This window comes from Amblyomma americanum, chromosome 3 (genome assembly GCF_052857255.1).
Source record: "Amblyomma americanum isolate KBUSLIRL-KWMA chromosome 3, ASM5285725v1, whole genome shotgun sequence".
Lineage (NCBI taxonomy): Eukaryota > Metazoa > Arthropoda > Arachnida > Ixodida > Ixodidae > Amblyomma > Amblyomma americanum.
Window position 1 is genome coordinate 136,191,641 of NC_135499.1, and position 22,083 is coordinate 136,213,723.

Here is a 22,083-nt window from a genome sequence, read left to right on the forward strand (position 1 = left end):
CCCTCCTCCTCTTTCCACGGGAGCCGCCGGAGCTCTCGCGCTCACCTAAGTGCTCGGCGCGCTGCAGTTTCCGCGGGGCTTATAATGATTCCGACTGCAACGGACGGCAGAGCGCAGATCGGCGCCCCCGGCCGCTCCGTGTGTGTACGGCGAGCAGCAGGGAGTGAGCGACGCTTAGCGCGCCGCGGTCCACCGTGTGCCCCGCGGTTCGCTTGGCAGCCGGTCGCTAATGGGAGCACATCCTCCGGAACCTCGGCTGCGGCCGCTACTTCTGCACCCCCGACGCTCGGCCCTGCGCTTTAGTCGAGGGAGGGCGTCGGGCAGAGAGAGGGAAAGGGGAGGCCGAAAGTCGGAAGCCGCATTCCCGCGATCTGACGTGCACGCACGCACGCACACACAAACGCGCGTTCTGGGGGAGATTTGTCACTGGCCGCTGCCCGTTTCGCAACCCGGCTGCCTGAAAGCGTGTGTGCCAGCCTGGAGCCATAATTGTTAAATCGTTATGCTGTTCGCCTGGCGGGTGCTCTTTGAATGCACAGCACCTGCAGAGAGTTTTGAGGCCAGTAATTCAACTCCTCGTTATTTAAGCGCGGTGCAGCTATTGTAATGAGCGACCGAGTGTTGGTCGCAGGCAGAGACATCGAGGGTGTTGAAAGAGAGGAGAAACTTTACATACCGCACGTTTCGAGACTGCCGTAGAATTTTAAACTGCCAACACTATTCACGAAGCGCTTGAATGCGAGTCCGGTAGTCTAGAGTGGCACTGAAGCTGGTCTTGCTTTCGGTCGAAATAAAACCGGACTGCAGTAAAGCGAACAGTTCCTGGTGACGTAAACCGGCCTAGCTTCAAATTTATAGCCTAAGAATTCAACTTTTGTCAACTTCAAGGCCGGAACAGTGTGTGTGGACGAGGAGTTTGAAGTGCTCGAAGAACGATCTTTCCTTTATTTGGTTCAGTACTGGAAGAGATACCGATTAGCTTCCACGCTAGTGTTTTTCCATGGACGTTTCTGCACTAGTCAAAACGGCTGTACGAAATGGATACTGCACCCATTTCGACCCATACTGACTTAGTAAAGTTTACAGGCCAAAAAAGGCACGCTTCTGCAGTAAAAGTTGAAGGTTTTCGTCTCTAGAGGCCAATTCATAGCAGGCGGTTAGACTCCAGACCACCACATAAACCGCAGTGGTTGATTCCTGAATTGATAGCCTTTCTCGTCCCGTGTATATTGCGACCTAGGTTTTTACACGCGCATTACTTCACCGCTGTGTAGTAAGGTTATGGCACGTAGCATTATTTCTGTCTTTTCCTTGCGTTTGCTGATGCGCTGAAGTTCACATATATAGATGCAAGCGTAGTGCGCAGCAGTTAGTTGCAGTCTGCACAGGTGTGCCTTCTTACTCTTTGTCCTTATTCATCTTTCTGCACTGTGCTGAATTCCAGCATACGGAACCATCCAATACAGCAGTTTGTTTTATATATCAAGTGAAGAGAATCCTAACTTCCCATGCTAACGCGAATATCTCTGCTGTGGCACTGGAGTTGAGTATAAATCTCCTTTCAGTCCCAGTGGAACCTGTAAAGATCCATTTAGTCGAACAAGTTTGCAAGGCGTCGGCTCGTAACGAGCATAAGTTATGCAAAAGCAACACGTCTGAAAATTTTCCTCTGCAGTACGAAAAAAAAATTGTGTGCGACCCTGGTTTTACCGCCAGGAGCAATGGTGCGGTGGAAAATGTGATCAAAATAATGCTCCATGCGACGGAAGTCAGTCATGGCGCAAATTTTACGGTCGATACGGTTGAGTTTTGCATTACATAAAGATAAACGGTAGAGGTATGGATAACACCATTTTAAAGCTGTCATTAATCAGCAGCAAGCTAAGGTACATGTGCGGTGGTGAATCAGTTTCATCATCGGCTGGCCTAGAGAGAACTTTCCGTCCCGTGACCCTACCCGCGTCGTCGTATTTGCCTAAACACATGCATGGCTTCGAGGTATTTCCCTCGATACGCTTTCTATAGAAGTTATCATTGGTGCCGCTGGCGGTAAATTATCCTGAGGTGGGTGATAGTGGTATGTCTGGACACTTTTGGTGGTGCTTTGCCCGTGCGCCCTAAATTTTCACAAAAATTTTCATAATAAAATTTCTTCTTTTATTTTCGCTTCCTCCAGAGCACATCCCTAGACTACGGACGGAGGGGGCAAAAATTAAAGAACAAAAGCCGTGCTTTTTCGTCATCTGTGGACATTTGGTTCTTCTAAAGCTCTCAGAAGTGGTACTTTCCCAACTCTGAGCACGGTTAAACGCACTCGGCTTGGACGTGAACAGACGCTTCTTCGTCCACTGTGCGCCAGATCCAACGCAGCGCGATAATCCCACGTAATCTCGTCACGGTAATCTTCTACCAAATCGTGCAGAGGTGCGAAAGCTAGAGCTGGCGTGTGGTAACGAGACGAAACTTAAAAGCTTTCCGCGGGTAGGATGCATTTAGTCGACGCCTGAGCACCCGTTGGCCTTGATGGACAGTCATACGACAGGCAATGCGCTGGACGATCTGGACCCACTCTTTACGCACGAACAGCGTTGCAAGTTTGGCCGCGTTGTTGTCGACGGAAGAGGAAGACGACTCATGAGAAGAGGAAAGCCAGTGTTTCACTCTGGGCGACTACAGGTATCGCGCCGTGAGGAGATGACTGAAGGAAACGTAAATGGAGAGAACATTCAGGGGGACACTTAATCACTGAAGAAGTGTCATTGCATTAGCTTATAGATAATGCTCACCAATTTTATTTTAATTTGTTGGTTCAATTCTGTCTTCGTTTCGCGCGGTTTGCTGCATGCTTGCGAGACGGCGCTTCCAAAAGCCCTTTCAAATCTCCCGCTTTGTCGTGTGATTTGCTGCATGCTGTCGAGATGGCGCTTCCAAGCATTTTTTCTAGGGTGCCTCGCGAGTAGCTGCATCGAGGCTCACTACCTTTTTTGTTGCCAGTAAAGCCGCCCTGCTATCAAATTTCGGCTTGCACGCGCGAGTGACAATGTGATCTTTTTGGACTAACTTGTGCACGAATGGAGATGAAGATGACGAAATCCAAAGCACAGCGTCAGAGACTGTCAGTTTAACAAGCACGATGGTCACCAGCACTTAAATAAAGGCAGTAGAAGAAAGAAAAACTCTGATGGCGTAGTGGGGCAATGCAGCGGCCAGCGAAGTTTATATGTTCGCGCCGCCATGGGTTCGAATCCCGCTCGTGGCCAATTCTGTTTTCTTTCATTTCACACACCAGGACTAAATGTGACACGAGCGGCGACTCCGTCAAATGACCCGACGAGCTCTTTGTGCTATTGTATAAAGTAGAATTTCGTGCCATTTATAAAGCGTGCCACTTGTCAAGCAGGTATAACGCGTATGTAGCTGACCCTTTATCCCTTCCCCAGTGTGGAGTAGCAGTTCAGGGTCAAATAACCGCAGGCCGCCCTCCATCTTTCCTTTCATTAAATTACTTTCTCTCTCCCAAAATACTTGAGATCGGTACTGTGATGTCAAACTCGGCATATAGTGGTACTCAGCAGATGCCTCTGCCAGCCCCATTTACAGTACTGCAGAGTTCTGGTGCAACAGCATATCCTGCGCAGAAGAAAAGAATCCTTATTCCCGCATTCGCATAGTGAATGTTTTTCTTTCTTTAGGAAGGCGAGACGAGTGATGAAGGAACGAAAAATGTCCAGCCTTATTGCATCGAGAAAGCCTTGGCAGAAAGCAGGATCGCTCTAATCCATGCGTGCAAGTTATGGCTAGTGCTGCAAACAAGCGCCTCTTTTTTTATTATTATGAAGCATAAAGCGGAAGGCAGAGAGCGCGCGCACTCTGCGGTCTAGTACACGCTTCTTGTGTTCAGCAAGGCGTCTGTGGAGTTCTCGCAGTCGCTAACATTTTCGCGCGTTTCGCTCACGCTATGAGAAGCGCAGCCCTGCAAGCGCGCTCATATGGCGAGGATACGTGATTATACGCCTCGTATCTTGTCATATTCCGGGCATCCTTGTTTTATTGGGTTACGCTCGGTTCGTAATCTCATCTTGGGCTCAGTCTGCGGCACAGAGAGAAACCAGAGACGCCCTCCGTGTACAAGACTCGTTCTTGTGTTCGCGGTGAAGGGGATGGGGGAGGAGTGGGGGCGTCTTTACATAAAAGCATAAACATTAAATTCCACCGTGTTTGGCGCGCAACCTCTGTGCGCGTAAATCAGATGAGACGGCCTCCAAGCACAAGAGAGAGTGTGTGAAACGAGATTTCCAGATGCGTACGCTGCGATTAGAAAAACTGGCGGGAGGCGGGGGGGGGGGGGGGGGGGGGGTAAGAGGGCTCAAGAACATCCCATATACATGTTTAAGTATAATGGCAAAAGACAACTACTGTGGTATGAGCAATGGGAAACGAAACGGCAACAGTTTCACTTGAACTCTTTAGTGCATGTTTCTGGCGGTCAAAACTCGTAAGCATGAGATGTACTGCGATTGCAGTGTAAAGCATGTTCTTTTGAATCTGGGACTGTTTTGACACGAAAGCTGAAATCTAACGGCTGCGCTTACGGTGATTGATGAACCTCTGGTATGCAAATAAATGTAAGTGGTAGTGATAAGGAAGTTCTCATGTCTTGAAGCCTTATGCTCAACTAATCGCACCTATAAATTCATAAACTGCCGCAACTTTGCCTGCCGTTTACCGTGGCGAAATGCAAGTGGTCTGCAATATCTTTTCGCGAAACAACGCGCTAGAAAACCCAGAAATATACGCACGTCGAGCATCAAACATCTAATAGAATAATGGCAGTCTTCCGACGCTATAAACAAGGTGTCCCAGCTAAATGTAACCAAGCTTTTGTAAAATTACGGAATTTCCTAGCTGCATGAAACTGAGGGTTATTTAGAGTCGCGGGACCTAGTCTGCAGTATTTTTTGGTTTCCAAATGTTAATCAGTGAAACCTAATTGTCTATTCTTTAATTATTGGTCTTAGGAACAAAGTTTCAATACAAAAGATGTAGATCGCTTTGAAATACAGCTGACTGGGACGTTTGCATCAGGGTACCATTTAGGTAAACTAGTTTTGTTACCGGTATTAAACCATAACTCGAACAATAGGAAAAGCTTCCAAGTGACAACGGTACCACTTAACGTCCGGAGACGCGTCTCAGAGAACAAAATCCTTTTTTTTTTTTTCTGGAGTGCTCTCTCCGATGAGCCTTTGCGAGTACACTGGGGCAGATGCCAGGTAGCAGTTGGTCACGTCACAGCTCCTTAAGTCCAATAAATAAAGGTACGTAAATCACACCCTGATTGAAAAAGCGCTGCTAGCGGTTTTTCGAGACGATCCACGACTTTTTCATTGACAGTTCGTTCGTCAAGCTAATAATTAGAAAGTTACGTAATTATTTATAACTAATTAATTAATTTTAAGGAACGAAAAGAATACTGAAGACTCGGCCAGGCGACTCTGCACAACCTTGAGTTGGTTTCCCTGGGCTAGGACACTTTTTTAAAAGCTTGGTTACATATAGTTGGGTCATCTGGTTTAAACAAAGAAGCGACTGGTGCCTAGCCGCTTTAGTTTTCACTCCTTCCTTAACGTACCTTCTCGCTGTTTCCCTACAGTTTTTACGCTTCGCCTAACCGCGGCTTCGTATCTATCTTCTCGCCATATGCTCAGAGTTCATGACATCTCGAGGTAAAACCAAAGCCTCCGAACCTTTTTTTGGGGAGTTGGCGTCGAGAAACTGATTTTGATCTACTTTCAATGCGACTACATTTCGAATCGAAAACGAGAGGCCATCGGTAGGAGGGGGGTGCAGATTCTAGGGAAAATGCAGCTGTTCAGTTTTTGCTCCAGCTGGGGTGAATTTATTCGCTGCCGCCCCCCTTCCCCCTCCTCCGCCCTTGCACGCACACACACTCGCACAAAAAGAAAAAAACGGGTGTCGCTTACGCCACGAAAAATCGCGATAGTTTGCGGTATTAAATCCTTTTCTGTCTTATAAGCCTCCTCCTCACCTTCCTCCTCTCTTGCACTGCTACTCGCTCCGTAAACTTTATTAAACCGCCGCGTCACTGCTGCCAGGGAACTGTACTTTTTGTCGAGTATACGTAATCCGGGCAAAATGCACCGCGCGGGGTATCTCAAAAGCAACGACGCATCGACAAAAGACTCGCGACACGGTCTGTGCACTTGGCAGCGAACGCGCGGTGCGCTGCTTGCGCTCGCTGCTATTGCAGGCGAACAGCGGCGTCGGGAATCCAGAGATTTACACTTTGCTTGGTTAGGCGCCAGCCAATCGGAAAAATACGCCGGGCCGTTTTGCATTTATATTGAACAGGGCGCCCCAACTCAGTGCGCACACAGCCGTCGTGATGTATGGCGCCGCCGCAAGCTGGAGAAAGTGAAGGCGCGCCACCCAGCGGAGCGAAATATTTACACTAGTATACGGGCTCACTCCCCGCAAGGTGCTTTTCAATAGCGCTCGGAACAGACTCGGCCTCTCTTCATTTTCTCGTTCTTGTTCTCAACACTTTGTTTTGTCCTCTTTTCCCCGATCTGATAGCGTTCAGTCAACTTGCTTAAAGTGTGCCAGCAAAAAGCGAATATTGAGTACCGAATATTGGCTTTCCCTCCGTCCCGTCGGCGCGGTGCGGGAGAATTAAAAGTTTTGGGGGATAAAAAGGAAAAATGTTTGGTAGCCGTCAATATCCTCACCTTCCCGAAAAGTTTGGTTTTCCCCTCAACGCGCTCCTTCCTTCCTCCGCACGATGCTGGCGGTCTCTGGAGGAATGCAAATCAGTTTCATACCGGCCTGCCTGCGCGCTTTGTCTTTTTTTGTTTGCATTGGTTCCCTAATTAGATTTTTCTTCTCGCCTTATCCGGGCGCTATTTCGAGGAGCGAACGTCAGCTCGTTTAAATTTCCTGCCTCAGAACTTGCTCGTGCTTTCCAACTGTGTGTGCGCGAGCTGTTGTTTGGAGCCCCGAATAGCGAGGAATATGAATGCGTTCAGTTCACGCGCGCTTTCGTCTTGAGAGCGTGTTTTTCGTGTTGCGAAATTACTGTTTGAAGGAGGAGTTAATTGTGCACGAAGCCGAAGTAGGTAAGACTAGCAGGCTCGCGAGCACCACGGCAGAGAAGGTTGTGCAGTTCGCGACGAAACTTCTGGCGGAACTTTCTTGGTAAGCTTAAATAGTTTAAGTCAAATCGAGACAACGGAAAGCTAAAGCGTCGGTTGAAAGTTTGTCAGACAAATTTCCGGCATTCAGTGTAGCCTCTTGCATGTGGCTAAGCTCGCAGTGTTCTCACTACAGCGTGTCTGCTTCTTAATGACATTACTTAATTTTACGCAGGCAGGCGCTCTAGACCAAGCCATCTCTGCTAAAGCCGCATAGGGCATTGCAAGTTGAAAAACTGAAGCATACCCTTTCACCCCGGCTTACTACTTGGAGAAAATGCACTTTTTAATTCGTCACGAGTGTTTCGGTTCACTAAAGGATGGAAGCAAGTTTAAACAATTAATTTTAGGGCACTTTTTCTTCGGGGCAAGAAAGCCTTATTAGAACCTGCATGGCGTAAGATAAACCATTACCAGTTCATGCGTCATAAAACGGAGCAGCACAAAATAAATATGTTGGCAGTAAAATGTGTGCCATGATGTGCTTGTGCTCTTCGTGTTCTTTGTGGAAACTTAAACCTGCCGTTAGATAATGAGGTGCGCGGTAATAAATCCAGTTAAGGCGATCAGTGTACAGGAGCAGCGTTTCATTTAAACGAAAAATGACTTTTCCAATTAGGCCGGTTTCTCCACGATGCCCTTTGTCCAACTGCGGTATTTTCGCAGGAACCGCACGAACCGCTGCGGCAAAGACGTGCAAAGAGTGCGTGTTTTCCTACTTTGAAAATTGCCTATTCCTTCATTATGTGGGTGCGCTGTTTTTCGGTGGAACTGGATCAACAAGGTATAGAGGTGTCTGCCCTCTGTACTCCTGCTTTTTTTTTCTTTCCGTCATTGCAGCTGCACCTCGTTTTTCATTGCGAGAGCAAGTAACGGAACAACTTGAGGTGCAAATAACTCAAGCGGTTTAGGTAACAACTCAGCTAGAAGCGCAGCCAGCAGCTCTTGAACAAAAATTCTAGCCGTAACGTTTGAGTGGCGCTATCAATGATATGCCTAAAATGTGGCACGTTTTGCATAGTTACCAAGCAGAATAGCCGCAGCAGCGATGTGAAAGTATTACACGTTAAGTTTGACCAGCAGGTATGACGTGTATACCTTCAAGGCCCTTCGTAATCTTGCAGCATTCCCCATTTTATGCGTTTACTTATTTGTTGCTTGTACCCTAAAGCCCAAAACATTCTTATAACCTAATTGAAGTGTCACCAGGTTTAGCGGTTTTCACATACTCTGGTCCTAGACCACAGGCCCAGAGGTACCGTTCATCCTTAACCGATACGCTGACCACGTATACTCGGGAACAACAGTAAAAATATCGAAAACGCGTAAATTCGACGAGTAGAGATATAACGCATGATATCTCGCCAACCTCTGCCTGCCATATACTTCCTCCTGTATAGCGTGGTGGGAAAGGCAAGTGCGATTTCTCTCGCCTCGTATTGTGTGTGTGTGTTCTCCAGCTATCGAGCGTGCGGCGTTTTGGGCGGCGGTCCCCTTAATTATGGACGGCGCCACGCGTCCGCGTGCTTGCTTAAGTCGCGACAGAGGTGAGGCGAAATTCAACCCCCCCCCCCCCCCCCCCCGACGAGCCCCACACAGCACGCTTCGTCACGGACCGGCGGGCGTTCCGAGTGTCCCGGATAAGAATCTGCCGCGGTTCGTGTCACGCTTGGGTTCCGAAAACGACACGCTCTTCTAGCGGAACACGCCCAAGGAAGCACGAAGTGACGCCGTGCCCCTTGGAAGCAATCTATCGAACTCCGATCGCGCGCCAAGTCACATTATTTGTTTCTCGAGCGTTTCCCTGAAAGCCTCGCTGCTGGCAATCTGCCAGTGTTTGTCGCTGCGTTAATTTGCTAGCCATGATTCTTTAATCCTGTTCTCCCAACGCAGAGCTCCCTTAATGAGGTCCCTGCCTGCACACGTTTTGTCTTTATTCAACTTGCGTGTTGTGTGCAGGAAATAATGCGATGCGACATTTCGTGGAGGGGAGGGAACAAAACACCCTGCGAGGCACCCAGGACTGAGCTTTTTTTTCTAAGCGCTTGAGTCAATAGTACCCGTCCTCTCTTGACTAAGTTTATAAGCCGTACTCATTAAAAGGTGATTGTGAGGTTTTAGTTGTGCTTGCTTTTGTAGGGGCTTTTTTTTCAGCATTCCTTTGTCTTACGTCACTTGTTCGGATTAGTTCGCTGCATTTCTTCCCGAGCAGCTTAACTTAATTCCTGTGCATGCTGGCAGCTAAATGTCCCTCGTGGTTGTACTTTCACTTTATGCTTTCTCTCTATGAACTTTTGTTTGGACAGGGCGGAGCAATTAGGTTTCGCTTTGGCATTACTGCTGACGTCACTAATCAAGAGAACAAAACGTTTTGGAATGTTTTCTAAATGCTGACTGGCGACGTATAGTTGGACCGCTTTGATCACTTTCCGAACAATCACTGCTAGTATATGTAAAAACTATCGACTTATGGACTGCAATAAGAATTTTGGCAAAAAAAAAATTGTTTGAAAACAATCCACCAGTGCTTTTTTTTCGACTACTGTACAAGTGACTTTGGCGAAGTTTCATTGAGTCGTTCCTACGCTCGTGAGCAGTGATGTGCTGTTGTAGCACGTTTTATTCCACTCAGTTCTTGCGTTTGCTACAGTACTGATGCTCTAGCGGGTTTAAGTTCTTGAAAGCAGCTTTAAGTGCCCATTTTTACATCTTTCTTTCCCAGCCCGTCGCCTCCACTTTGAAGTTGCGTCTTAGTACACCAGGCAAGGCATGCACTTCATTGTTCGATTCAAAGTTTCGAGCGTTTAAAGCTGCCCACAAAACCTAGTCAATTAAATTCGGTCTAAATTTCGAGTATTCCTTTTTTGTCGCAGCTGAAACGACAGTGCATATCATTGGGTTCTATTTGGTAGTCCGTTTAGTCTCTTAAAAACGGCAATGTAACATTCCCGAATGCGTAAAATTTCGACAGGTGCTTGCATTTCTTCAGTTCAATCTTCAAAAGTATTGTCCTAAGTTAGACTAGTAAAAGCTTTTTTTTTATGTGAGCGGTCATTTACTTCAATCAATAGTACCTCTTATCAGAATTAAAGACACGGACATTCATTGCAATCAAGGCCGAGAGAATAAAACTCGTGGCTAAGGTGAACTATTTGCTTTCGCATCGTATCGCTCACCAATGAGATAGGGTCCCCGTCGTGACGGAACACATATTCATACAATTCAAAGCACTGCATCAGAGTAAAACGAATGCTTTAGTATCAATGCTTTCACATCGCTCTCTCTTATGGGTAATATTATCTGCATGAAGCAAAGCACTGGAATATCTTGTCGTTTGGCTCAGTGCTGTAGGTATCTGGCGTGAAGAGTAATACCAGACAATAGTTTCCGATCGCTGCTTATGTTGTCCGAGCGCCTCCATGGGCGCCAACCTACCCCCTAGTTATGAAGAGTCTTTCTGCAGACCCCTGGTCATCGGCGGTTCCGGCAGGTTTTTCACGACTGCTTTTAGAGTTTCATGACTTTCTAAGCGACGCGATGCTTACCGCTGTGCTTAAACTGCTCAAAAGTGTGAAAACGGCAAAACACGCGATATCAAAGCAGGAAATAACAGCGGAGCTCTTTTGTTGCGAAGGGGATGCTTGGAGCGCGGTTGATGAAGTACAGGCACTCCCGGAGCTTGGGTCGCCGTCAATCTGACATTTAACTGGGCAGATCACTGTTCGCAGAGGTACTTTCAAACTTTCCGTCAGTATCTTTCACTAAGTGCCCTTCACTAAGTGCAAGGTTCCAAGGTGGATAACATTTTACACCAAGGTAAAGGGAGCAGTGGGGCCCAGTGTTTTTGATTAGGGAGCCATTACTAATTAACATCCGCCTGAACGCAGCCATGCGGCTACAAATAAAACGAAAGGAAGCGTTTAATTTGTGGTCGTATGACTAAGCTCATGTGGATGATAATGCATAATAACTAGTTAATTGAAATCTCCAGCTTGAGGACTTGCCCTAAATACATTGAACTAATTCTACCCTTTATGTACTAGCTCGATTCTTGTTCACGAACACTACTTCACCTTGGTTCCGCAGATGTCAAATGTGTCTTTAACGTTCTTTTGAAGACTGAAGCACTGTTTACTACCTCTTTGTTAGTTTTGTACCCTTTGCTACGGCTACTGCTGGCGCTCTTGTACAAAAATCTTGTTGTAACCACTAATATGATGTCTTAAGACCAGACCACTGATCATTAATATTAAACAAAGCAGTGAACTTTGTAGCATCGCACTATCGCAGACGCGAAGAGCATTTTCCGCGTTGTTCCGCCATCAAAGCCCATCCGGAACTTAAGGCCTTCGCCTCACTTCACCAGACATGGAATAGAAGACGCTCATGGCAAAATAAACCGACGCCGTGATCCCTCCAATGGAATTCCAAGCGCCGATATTTTTCTGCGCTCGAGCTAGTAATTTTGTTGCGCCCGTGTACTGCGCTTATCCCAGCGTATCGTCGCGCGATAGCATTACGAACTCGATTGCTCTTCTCTCTCGATGTGAGCGGATTATTGTTTCCCCGTCGGGAATTGAGCACCAGTCGGTGCTTCCCACCCTCCCGGGCACTGCGCCGTCCACTCACCCTTTCCTCACCCCGCTTCCTCGGTCCACTTCAACCGGTGCCCCGTTCTCAGCCCCTGCGCTGACATCTTCCGCGTTGACCGTGTTTGCCGTCGGCAAATAGCCGAGACGGATATCTAGGCTGTCCCGAAATCGAAAAGTCAAGTGGCCGTGAGCTTCCTCGTCGCTGCCAATTGCTCCCTGCTGTGTGTACTCAGCTTTTAGCGGCTTTTCGTCGTTTCTTTTCTGGGGGGATGAAGGGTCTGTTTACTAAGCCTAAGAGATGGCGAAGTGTAAGGTACTATGCTCTGTACAGTAGTACAGCTCTTTTTTTTCCATAAATCTAATTAGATGCTTCGCAGCTCAACATTCTCATCTAGTGCTAGGGGCGTCGCTACTGCCGTGACCCGCTTATGCGAAATCTTTTGCGGGACTCTTTAGACAAAATCGGTGTTTTGTTCGAGTGACGATGTTTTGACCAGTGAAGCGGTTTTCAGTAGCTTTTTGTGTGCATGTACTATCTTGGAAAAAAGTCTCCAGGCCATGTGAAATACGACCGTGGCGCTATGTGCTATATGTCTGTCAATTATCGCCTCGTTCCATTGGCACACATCAGACTGCGTGTGTCAGAACTGCATCTCCACAAGCCACCGGTAGTGGAGCCCTGATAGTAGGGCCTTGGCCCAAAGTCAAGAACTCAAGCGGTTTCCTTCCAAGCCGTGTTCTGGGCAACTTGTAGCATCTGCGAAATGCTAACTTCAACAGGTGGATGACTAAACTTTCATTTTGAAGAGATTGGGAGCACTTTTGATGCACGGAGTCGCAAAGTGTGACCCGGTAGCAAACCTTTTGGGGTCTTTAATTTTGACAAAGGCGTCACATAATGTGCCCATCTACATACTGCATTCACAACAAAAGTCATAATTTCTATTCCGCTAATTCTTGAAGAAAGAAATTCAGAACAATTTTCGAACAAAAGCAGAATGCAAGTATTGCAAATGAGACGGAAAACGCGTCTTAAAGCGTACACGACAGACACCGTAACCAGGTGTACCTGGCCACTGTTGGCGTTTTCACCAGTCTCCGTCCTATTTTCACCAGCCTCCACTCTGTCGTCAGAACGCTGCTGGGGTTCTGAAAATCTGAGTGGCATAGCAGAGGCCACCTGTCGCCGATGAACGCATCGTTAGGTATTGTGCAAGCACGGTTGCAAGTGGAACGTTTCATAGCGTTAAAAAATGTATCCGGCATTTCTCCACGTTTGACTGAAGACTTCGTGAATGTATTTGGTAAAAATAAACCGAATAAGCCAAAATAAACGGCGACGGCGCTGGTTGAGTTGCAATATACCATGCGATAGTGAGCAAGAAACGGTGCTTGAATAAGCGCCATCATAAATTTTGAATGTCACGTCTTCGCATAGCGAACTCCCACAACGTATATTTAAAGTTCGCGGAATTACGACATGACGCAGCAGACGCCCGCCCACCGATCTCAAACCTGTAACGACAAGTTAAGCCCCGAGACACTGAAACGGGCGGTACCATTACGGACACAAGATGCTGTACCTCCTGTTGCGAAGGCAATGCGATAGAGTTGCTATGGCGACAGTTGCTGAAAGTAAACGCCATTGCCAACATTATAACTCGCAAGCATGAGCAGGTGCTTATGAAGGCTGGTTCTCAGAAACCGAGGTTATGGGCGGCTCTTTGTTATCCCTATTGAACGTACGTGTACGTTCAAGCCGTGCTCGTATTTATGAAAGCAGTATTTGTTTAACATCTCTTAAGAAGATTACCTTCAATAATAAAGCGACGTCAGAATAAATGCAAGCTGAGACGAGTGGACAGCATTCGAAGTGCACCACGTCCAGCGTTTTCTTTTGTGCCATGCTATTGCCGCAAAAATAAATTAATCATGATAATTCTGGACCATTAAGCTTACGTTTAAGCCTTGTTTCTGGAAATAGCTATTAGGATTCAGAGTTGCATATTGACTCAGGAAAATCCTTAATATGTGACGATCTGCTTCTGATGGCGAGTTGCGCCGACAGCGTTTCATACAATGATATCCTGAATGCGAACCTAGCACAAATGCGACTTTGCCATTGACTTTGTAATCTAGACCGCTATTGTGAGTGGCAAAACGTTCCAGAAATCAGCAGGCAAACTATATTTTGCTCCTGGCGTTTACTCGATTTGCCGAATATCTAGAAAGCTTCCATCAAAGCAATACAGCACACAGCTGACAACCTTTCTGCCCGACTTTTGAAATTGCCGCGGTTTTTTCTTCGGAGTTTTTTTTTTCGATCTATGAATATCTTCAAGGAATTGTGCTAGAGTGCTCACTGAACGTTACAAATGCACCGACAGAGAGCCACGTTTATCGATCAGCAAATTGTGCATTAGTAAAGAACACAACTCTCTGCCCTATTACAAAACATGACTTCGGTACTGTGAGAATCGTAATCGTGCTTCCAACCACTGCTATTAACGTTCTAAGCCATCTATCGCAGGGGAACGCAGCATTAACTACAATTCCCACACAAAGCGCATTGCAGTGCGCACTGCACATTACCGGTCTTTGTTGTCATCGCCTGTAGGCTTATATATTCCGCGGATTAAAGTGATTAAAAGGTAGTTGCACACTCCATTTCAGCAGACTAAAGGTAAGACTTGGCCGCCGCCATCAAGGCTGCAACGCTGACATGAATGCGTCCAAAGACATGTGTGGAGTGTTTAGTTGCCATAGTCGTGCTTCTGACTCGAAATATAATTGTACAATTACCTCCATGTGGTACAGCGTTTATCAGAGAAGGCGACCATCATTGGCACTCAGATGTTCTCTGACCGCCATGTCGCTGGCGATATCTTTCGAATGTATAGCACAACACAACCCACTTACAAATTTTCGTGCAGCACTTACTCTAGAGTCAGCGTCTGATTTAGCTTAATCGCTGTCGTGCCGGCCGGCAAAAACAAATATTTTTCCGCAAGATGGGTGGCGGTGAAGAACACAAGTAATCAGCATAAATTAAAGGAAAGTGCACAGGCTCGATTCTTTGTTTGATGCACACAGAACTCAATGCTGAGGCCCACGTGCCCATGTGTTTGTGTCTGGCGGGCGGCTTGGATGGTAGCTCTGGATGCGTAATATAATTCGCGCGCAGCCAGAAGCCGGGGGTAAGTCCCTGAAAAATGATTCAGCGTTGCCGCTTTGGTGAGAGCGGGCCAGAAGGGACAGGTCAGTGGAGTGTTCTGCGATCTGGATGTCCAGGAAACAGACACAGGAACGGAAAAGACAGTTATTCTCGTGTATTTTGTTTGTCCTTGAAAATATTCAGCGTAGTAGAGCTCTTTGTTCTAATAGGATTGACCTAAAGTGATCACATTAATGTCGATTCCGATTCTGGGTTAACTTCTGCCAAGTGAACTAAGCAGGGCGGCTAGCAGATGGAAGGGTGAAGCTGAATTGGTCAACTCGGAGTTGAAGCGGTGTTAGTCCAAATAAGTTTAAGGGAATCCACCGTTTAGAAAGAATCAATTCATCTGCTAGCCACCCTGGTTAGATTGGTTGCCACAATTGGATGCAGCTCAAAAGCAATTAGCAGATATTCCTGAAAGGAGCTCCTCCAGCCAACAGCGTCGACATGATTTTCACGACGCCGCTGTAAATCCAATTAAGGCGTGGTTAATCACCTTTCATCTGCTGCTTCCTGTGATGGGACGCTAGCAGGTAAAACGGTGTTAACCTCGGTGTCATAGGAATTGGTCGACGCCATTGGCTGGTGGGCGGCCTTTAAGGAGTGCTCGCTGCTTCTTTCTTGAGTTGTACACGACTATAGAGAAACTGCACCGGACAGGGTGGTAGTTTTAGGCTCGATCCCCGGGCCGGCACGAATTTCCCTGCCATAGGAAACTTTCTAGCTTTCCTTTGCAGCCCTTGGTATCCTTGGGTGGATGCTAATGAGTAATTACTCCCTTACTGCACGTGAAGAGTAACAGTACAGATACAAGTGTTCCTATTTAAAGAATGTTTGGAAGTTTAGGAAGATCATTGCTCGCAAAATTCAGAACCTTCACGCTGATACAATGCAAGTTAAGGCTTTGCGAGATACATTATCGGAAACAGGTACAATTTCACTAGAAAGATGTTTCCATTCTTTGAAGGAGAGGGGTACGAATGACTGGAAGAAAGACATGGTTTTGCATAATGGGATGTAAACTTTGCCAGGAGGATGTCGCCCACCTAAGCTGCTTCATGACGATGACACCCTTGTGTCCGCCTTGTGTCCGCCTTGTGTCACCTGTATGACATTTGTATGACATTTGTATGACACCTGTATGACACCTGTATGACACCTTCATGACGCCCATGGCCGTCTTGGACACGATCCCCTTAACATATGACGCTGGAACTCGTATCACGTTACGTGAACACGCATTTCATTTTTCAAACGCGTTTTTAACGCTGCTCTGCTGTTCCTGCTTTCTGTACAGTGCTTTGAGTGCTTTCAACCAGTTTTTTTTAGTGATGCGTTAACATGCATGTCTTAAAAGTTGGAATAATCGTGGACCCCTGGGATATGTGCCGTATTACATACATTTCTTTCTTAGAATCCGCGGGGTACCACTTGTGTGACAGTAGCCCTTGATGCGGCACACTTTTCTTCGGAAACGGTATCTGAAAAGCATCTTTTCAATTAGCAAAGAGCTCAAAGTAAGCCTTGGTGTCTTGGATATTGTGCGTACTTCGGTGTGGCACAGAACATCCAAGCAGCAAATTGTTAGAGTAGTAGATATTTCTTTAAGCCTAACATCACGATTCCGTTCAACTAAGCATTGGTTTTCTCAAAACAACTGAATTGCTTCACTTTTTCTCCCTCCAGACGCAATGAGGACCTCGTGGTCGCCATCGCTGCTGCTAGCTTGGTTAACGATCGGCCAGCTGGATTTCCCGGTGGGTTGAAGTCGTCGCACCATTGCTCCGGTTTTAACCAAATGTTCGTTTTTTTCACCAAATCTCGCGAAGAAGCTTAAGAGTATTTTTTACCTGATTTTTTTTCTGCGAAATATAGGTATTGTGGTGCATAGGCAATTCTTTGGCAAACTACCTAACTTTACTCTGGTATCAACGTAATAGCAGTATCACTAGTGAACAAATATTGCTCATTTAACTATCCTTTTGGTAAAAAGTGAACCAGAGCGCTGAACTAAAATTTCATAAATTCCTCACAGATGTCAGAAAACCTCAACCACGTTCTTTTACTGGTTCAATTTTCATGTTAAGTTCATACTTTTGAAGGCTCTTGTACGTAACACTAACAGCATGAGTACCGACTAGACCCACTGTCGTTTTATGTGGAGCGTGTTGTTGTGCCAACACAGCCGTTGTCGTCTGTGTCGCGAATGGAGTCGACGTGCATAATGGTTGACTAACATTCATGAATCAGTTCTTCTTACATTATTCACGTACAATGCGCCCGTTTGAGTAGATCACTAAAATATGAACAGGAAAATGCTCGCATAGAGCATTTTTTCCCCGTTCGGTATTCTGCTTATTCCTTCCTCCCGACCCTTCATCTTGGTTCCATTTCCTTCTTTTTAACTGCAGATGTGCAGAGCTGGGTCGTCCACATCTTCACTGCCAACCTTTTCACACGAAACGTGGTCTGACTGGAGCTACTGGTCACCCTGCAGTCGAACCTGTGGCGGTGGAGTCACGACAAGGGCTCGGTCCTGCGTAGCAAGGTATGCCAGCCGCCCGTTTGCCTGAGTATTTTAAATGGCGACAGTTTGCTGTCTATTACACGCGCCCTCAACCACACATTTTAGCGTGACGGTTTAACCCATTCAAAGGGTAAGTCAGAGTCGAGAGCATCATGGACAATGACAATGTTCCAGCGAAGTGCATCAGTCATGAACGAAGTACAAAGAGGCTGGCTTCTCTCCCGCATTATACAGTGTTTCTGTTTCATTTACGCAGGCACAGAGCGGCCGCCAGCGTAATATAGGCCTTTGGAGGTGAAAGTCGAGGAAACACCTGATAACGATTTTCGGTAAACTGAAAAGACCTAGTATGGTCCGTTTCATTTCTCATTATTGCAACTTTAAAAATTTTCCGGCAGGAACGGGAAAGTTTTATTTAATATAAAAGCAATCGGCCATTCTCGGGAGGGCCTTTAGTGTAGAAGCCCTCTGGAGGTTCCTTCCAGCATGGCCCGCTCGTTGTCTTATCTGGTCGGCGCGCTGCGTGGCCAGAATAGCGGTCTCCCAAGAGGAAAGGGTAGAGGGAGTGGGCGAGAGGAGCATCGAGATGACAGCTCTGCTAGCGAGGTCGATTTCAAGGCAATCGTAGTGACTCATAGATGTTTCAGGCCCCTTTTGATAGATAGGGCAAAAGAATGCTTTTGAAGTAGTCTTCTTTCTTTTAAATGTTCCACTTCAGGAGCCCACTCACAGTGACTGATTCCACGTGGTCGAACTGTTCGGGAACCTTGTTGGAGCACAAGCTTTGCAACACTGAGGTGAGCTGTCGTTCCCTGCTGCTTTTGCGATTTCGGAGTATTTTTTTTTTTTAGTCGCACTGCAGAAGCGCCGATACCACCTGCTGAGGTGGAGCGTCCTGTAGTCTCGGCGAAAAAAAATATTCTTGAAATCTTCAATGTAACGAGTAGAGCTTAATGCTGTGCCTAAAAAAATGTTTCGAGGTAGCCCCAACTTGATTTATGTCAAAACTGCGGCTGAGGCACCACTTCCATTGCGCGGCACTACTTAAATCGCAGCGTGCAAGCAAATACGCAGCGCGAGAAAGAAATATCGCAGAAAGTTTTTTGAGAGCGTTAGCTCTTACTCATCCTGTTTCGAGATTTCGTGGGGTCTGCTACACCCTTGATCACAGCGTCATCTGTGGCACCAAATACTCATCACGTTTCGAGATTTCGTGAGGTCTCCTACCACCCTGAGATCAAAGCGCCATCTGTGGCTGTAACTAGAAAACAGCGCATCTCGCATTGATAACTGTAGCGCCATCTACAATAACATTGTCGAAACAAATGCCACGTGCCAATGATGACATCACGGTCCGATATGGTGGTTAGAGGTGAAACTAGGTGAATATGACGTCAGGGGACGAAATGGCGGCATAGTTTCGATTTCTCCAATCTAAGATGGCGGCCATTAAAATTGGTTGTTCCCTCTCATCCCTTTCTCCCCCTCACCAAAAAATATCCTAAAACTGGTAGAGAAACTGTCTCGTTACGGGACCGCTATACTTGCATACATTCGTTCCGCTATTCAAACTAACAAGGGGCACCCGTCCGGGGACAATTGTATACCGAATTTGGTAGGCAAATAAAACCCTATGGGTTGTGGTATAGAAATAAAACCACAAATAATAGGTAACCATTGTATACATGCAATTACTAATTGAAACGTTACCATTTCGCACCGCAAGCCGAATTCTAGGCCCACCTTGACCCCCCAAACGAAGAAAATTCCGTTTCGGGCGTATCTTGAGGGGCTGCAACTCAACGATGGGTAGACGTGCATCGTAATTGCTCTGATAGATGGCGCTAGGCGGCGATCGTTCCGCTAGGCGGCGCGCGTGCATGCATAGCCGAGCATGGTGGCAATCCACCCCGTTTCAAAGGGTATTGCATTCCGTTCCACGAGACGAGCGGCGCGTTCTTCTTCGCTTTCTTCATCTACTAAACCAAACAGCTAACGCTCGTTACTTCAACGTCTTCCAGACGGTGGCGGCCTTTTTTTTTTTTTTGAAACTGCGCTTTAATGCCGGATGCCGACCTGAGGCCAACGTGGTTGAACGAGGCATTAAGCTTCCTCTTTCCGCGTGAGTTAGCGGCTTTCTCCGCACTTTAGAAAAGTTAAATATGCTGGTCTAGCATACGACGCAAAGCCTGTTACGTCTGACTGCAGTGCCTTGCTTTTCGGAACCTGACACTGCGGTTCGTTTTTCAGCGTATTTTTTTCTTTTTTCAACATGAACTTTTACCCATGCACCTTCGATTGATGCGCTAGCCTTTGCAGCTTGTGAGGATCGTCAGTTTTTTCAGAGTTCTTGAATGGCCGCCTAGCTGTAGCACTTTACCTGGTAACAGGTCATTTATCCTCTAAATGGTTGTTCAGCCCGCGCGAGGAACTAGTCTAGCATTGCAGTGAATGTAGTGTTAGTGCGAGCCTTTACTTTGCGCCTACTGTGTATCTCCTGGTTTCTTCTTCTAGCTCTTCAACACGCGGCAGCACAGAAGCATTTGTGAATCCTCATTTCCTTTAGCTCAACCATCGTCTTTCGTTTCGGGCCTGCTTTCTCATATTAGCGCAATAATCGAGAAGGCAGCGATCGGGCGCAGCATCAGCCGGCACCGCTCTGGCAGTCTCACTCGCGCAGAAAAATGCTCCTCCTTTTCTGCGCTTTCGTCGCACCGTCCTTATGTTAATGTAGGAAACATTCGATAATTATGCACCTCATTCAGTAATGGCCGTAATTTATGGAATCGACAAACAAAATTATCCTGGAACGCTGCTAATCTCCGTCGATGGGAAATGACGAGTAAAATTTAACCAGAACTGCGTTTCATTACAGACTCTGAAGATTTACCTCCATATACTATGCAAATCTAGTTTTCAGTAAGCAGGACCGGTGAATTTGTTAAATATTGACCGCAAATCTCCCCATAACTTAACGGAAACTTGCGTTTGAAAAGCTGTTTATTGCTTCCACAACGCGGTTTCAAGAACGTGATACTGAGGCAGACTACAGAGCGAGCAGTGGAGCTCGGAATATGACGTTGAGGCGAGTCAGCTGTTCTTGCCGTTCTTCGGAATCGAAGCAACAACCCAACTGAGCTCTTCTTACTCCCAAAAAATGTCGTAAGCTGGGAAAGGCTCTTAATAGAAAGCAATGCTGAAAAGAAAATGGTTCTGTGATCGTAAATGCCGTGAAAACCAACTCGAATTTGCTCTTCAGCGCTGACTTAATACAATAAATAGTTAGTTTGCATGCTATCCGGCTGAAAGAACTGCTCCGGTGCGGACCGCCCCAGGCCATCCAACGGATGTAGAATTGATTTTTGGGCCGCACTACCAGATGTTACTGGACTTTCTTCTAGAGTCCAGTGTGTGTCTATATTTGTAAATGTTACTTTATGCCAGCAGGCATACTGTCGCAATAAGAAAAGTGACACGGGCAGTAACGAGCATCCAAACAGTCGGGCCCGAGGTCTCTTAACAAGGAAGAAGGCTTGCAAGAATACGTTTTAATTTTTTCCTTTCCTCGAGGCTCCGAAAATTGCTGTCTTCAAGTTTCTTTGTATTCGACGCTTCTCGAGATAATTTTTTTTTTAATTATTTAATTTCGTGAGAAAAATTGTGTGCCTAAACAATGGCAATTTGGTTTCATATATACAGTGTATGCTGACCTGTTATTCTAGACCAAGATTTTAGTTTTCCTTGACTAGGAACAGATAACTTATCGTGCATTACGTCACCAAGCTGTCACTTTCTACCATATTGCAGTATATACGGGCCTTAACACCAGAAGCTTGGAGTGCTTCCTCTAATGTGGATTAATTAAGGAGCGTAGCTTCTGTTGTCATAATGTTAAAAGTGCAGCTGTCAAACTGCCCACACTAATAGCATGAAGGAGTATTCTGGAGAGAATCGTGAATTTCAATGCGCATGTTCAGGGAGCCTAGATCGAGCTGATTTTACTGCGAAGGGTGATCTAGTGGCGGGAACCACCCCATCATCTCTTTAGTAATTTCCGACTCCTCTTCTTGTAACTGGACTTGTAACAGGAAGCACGTCTTTTCCGTCCCCAATTTTTCGCTTCCCTATTTCTTCTTAGCTGTGAGCCTTGATCACTTTATTTTGCCTGGCTTCACAATCGAAATTTCTGTACTTTATCGTTTTTAACTAAGCACAGGTTATTTCCATTGCATGTTCTTTTATTTCAACATTGTTCAGTACACTGAACCCTAATCACTATTTGAAACTGCTTCTCCTTTTTCAGAGCTGCCCTCCTGGCAGCGCGGACTTCACCGACGTCCAGTGCTCTGCTTTCAACAACCGATTCATGGGAAACGGGCGGCGAGTGTCCAAGTGGTATGCCGTGGAGCGCCACACGCAAAGTAAGACCCTGACGCTCGTGCACACGCAGCTAGCCTTAACAGTCGCGCCCCTTTTTTTTGTGCCAGAGGAAGGAAAGCTTTATTTCAATGCAGCCAAAATGCATCGTTGGTCATA

General features: G+C 46.5%; 1 protein-coding gene across 3 annotated transcripts in view; it reads left to right on the top strand.

Moving 5' to 3' along the window:
- Positions 1 to 22,083, top strand: part of LOC144124950 (ADAMTS-like protein 5) — a 144,910-nt gene that overhangs the window by 110,101 nt on the left and 12,726 nt on the right. For all 3 annotated transcript variants that reach the window (XM_077657916.1, XM_077657914.1, XM_077657915.1), the window contains exons 3-6: positions 16,707 to 16,777; positions 17,432 to 17,568; positions 18,266 to 18,344; positions 21,851 to 21,968. In XM_077657916.1, the coding sequence (XP_077514042.1) occupies positions 16,712 to 16,777; positions 17,432 to 17,568; positions 18,266 to 18,344; positions 21,851 to 21,968 (400 nt within the window). In that variant the 5' untranslated portion in view covers positions 16,707 to 16,711. The remainder of the gene's footprint in view (positions 1 to 16,706; positions 16,778 to 17,431; positions 17,569 to 18,265; positions 18,345 to 21,850; positions 21,969 to 22,083) is intronic.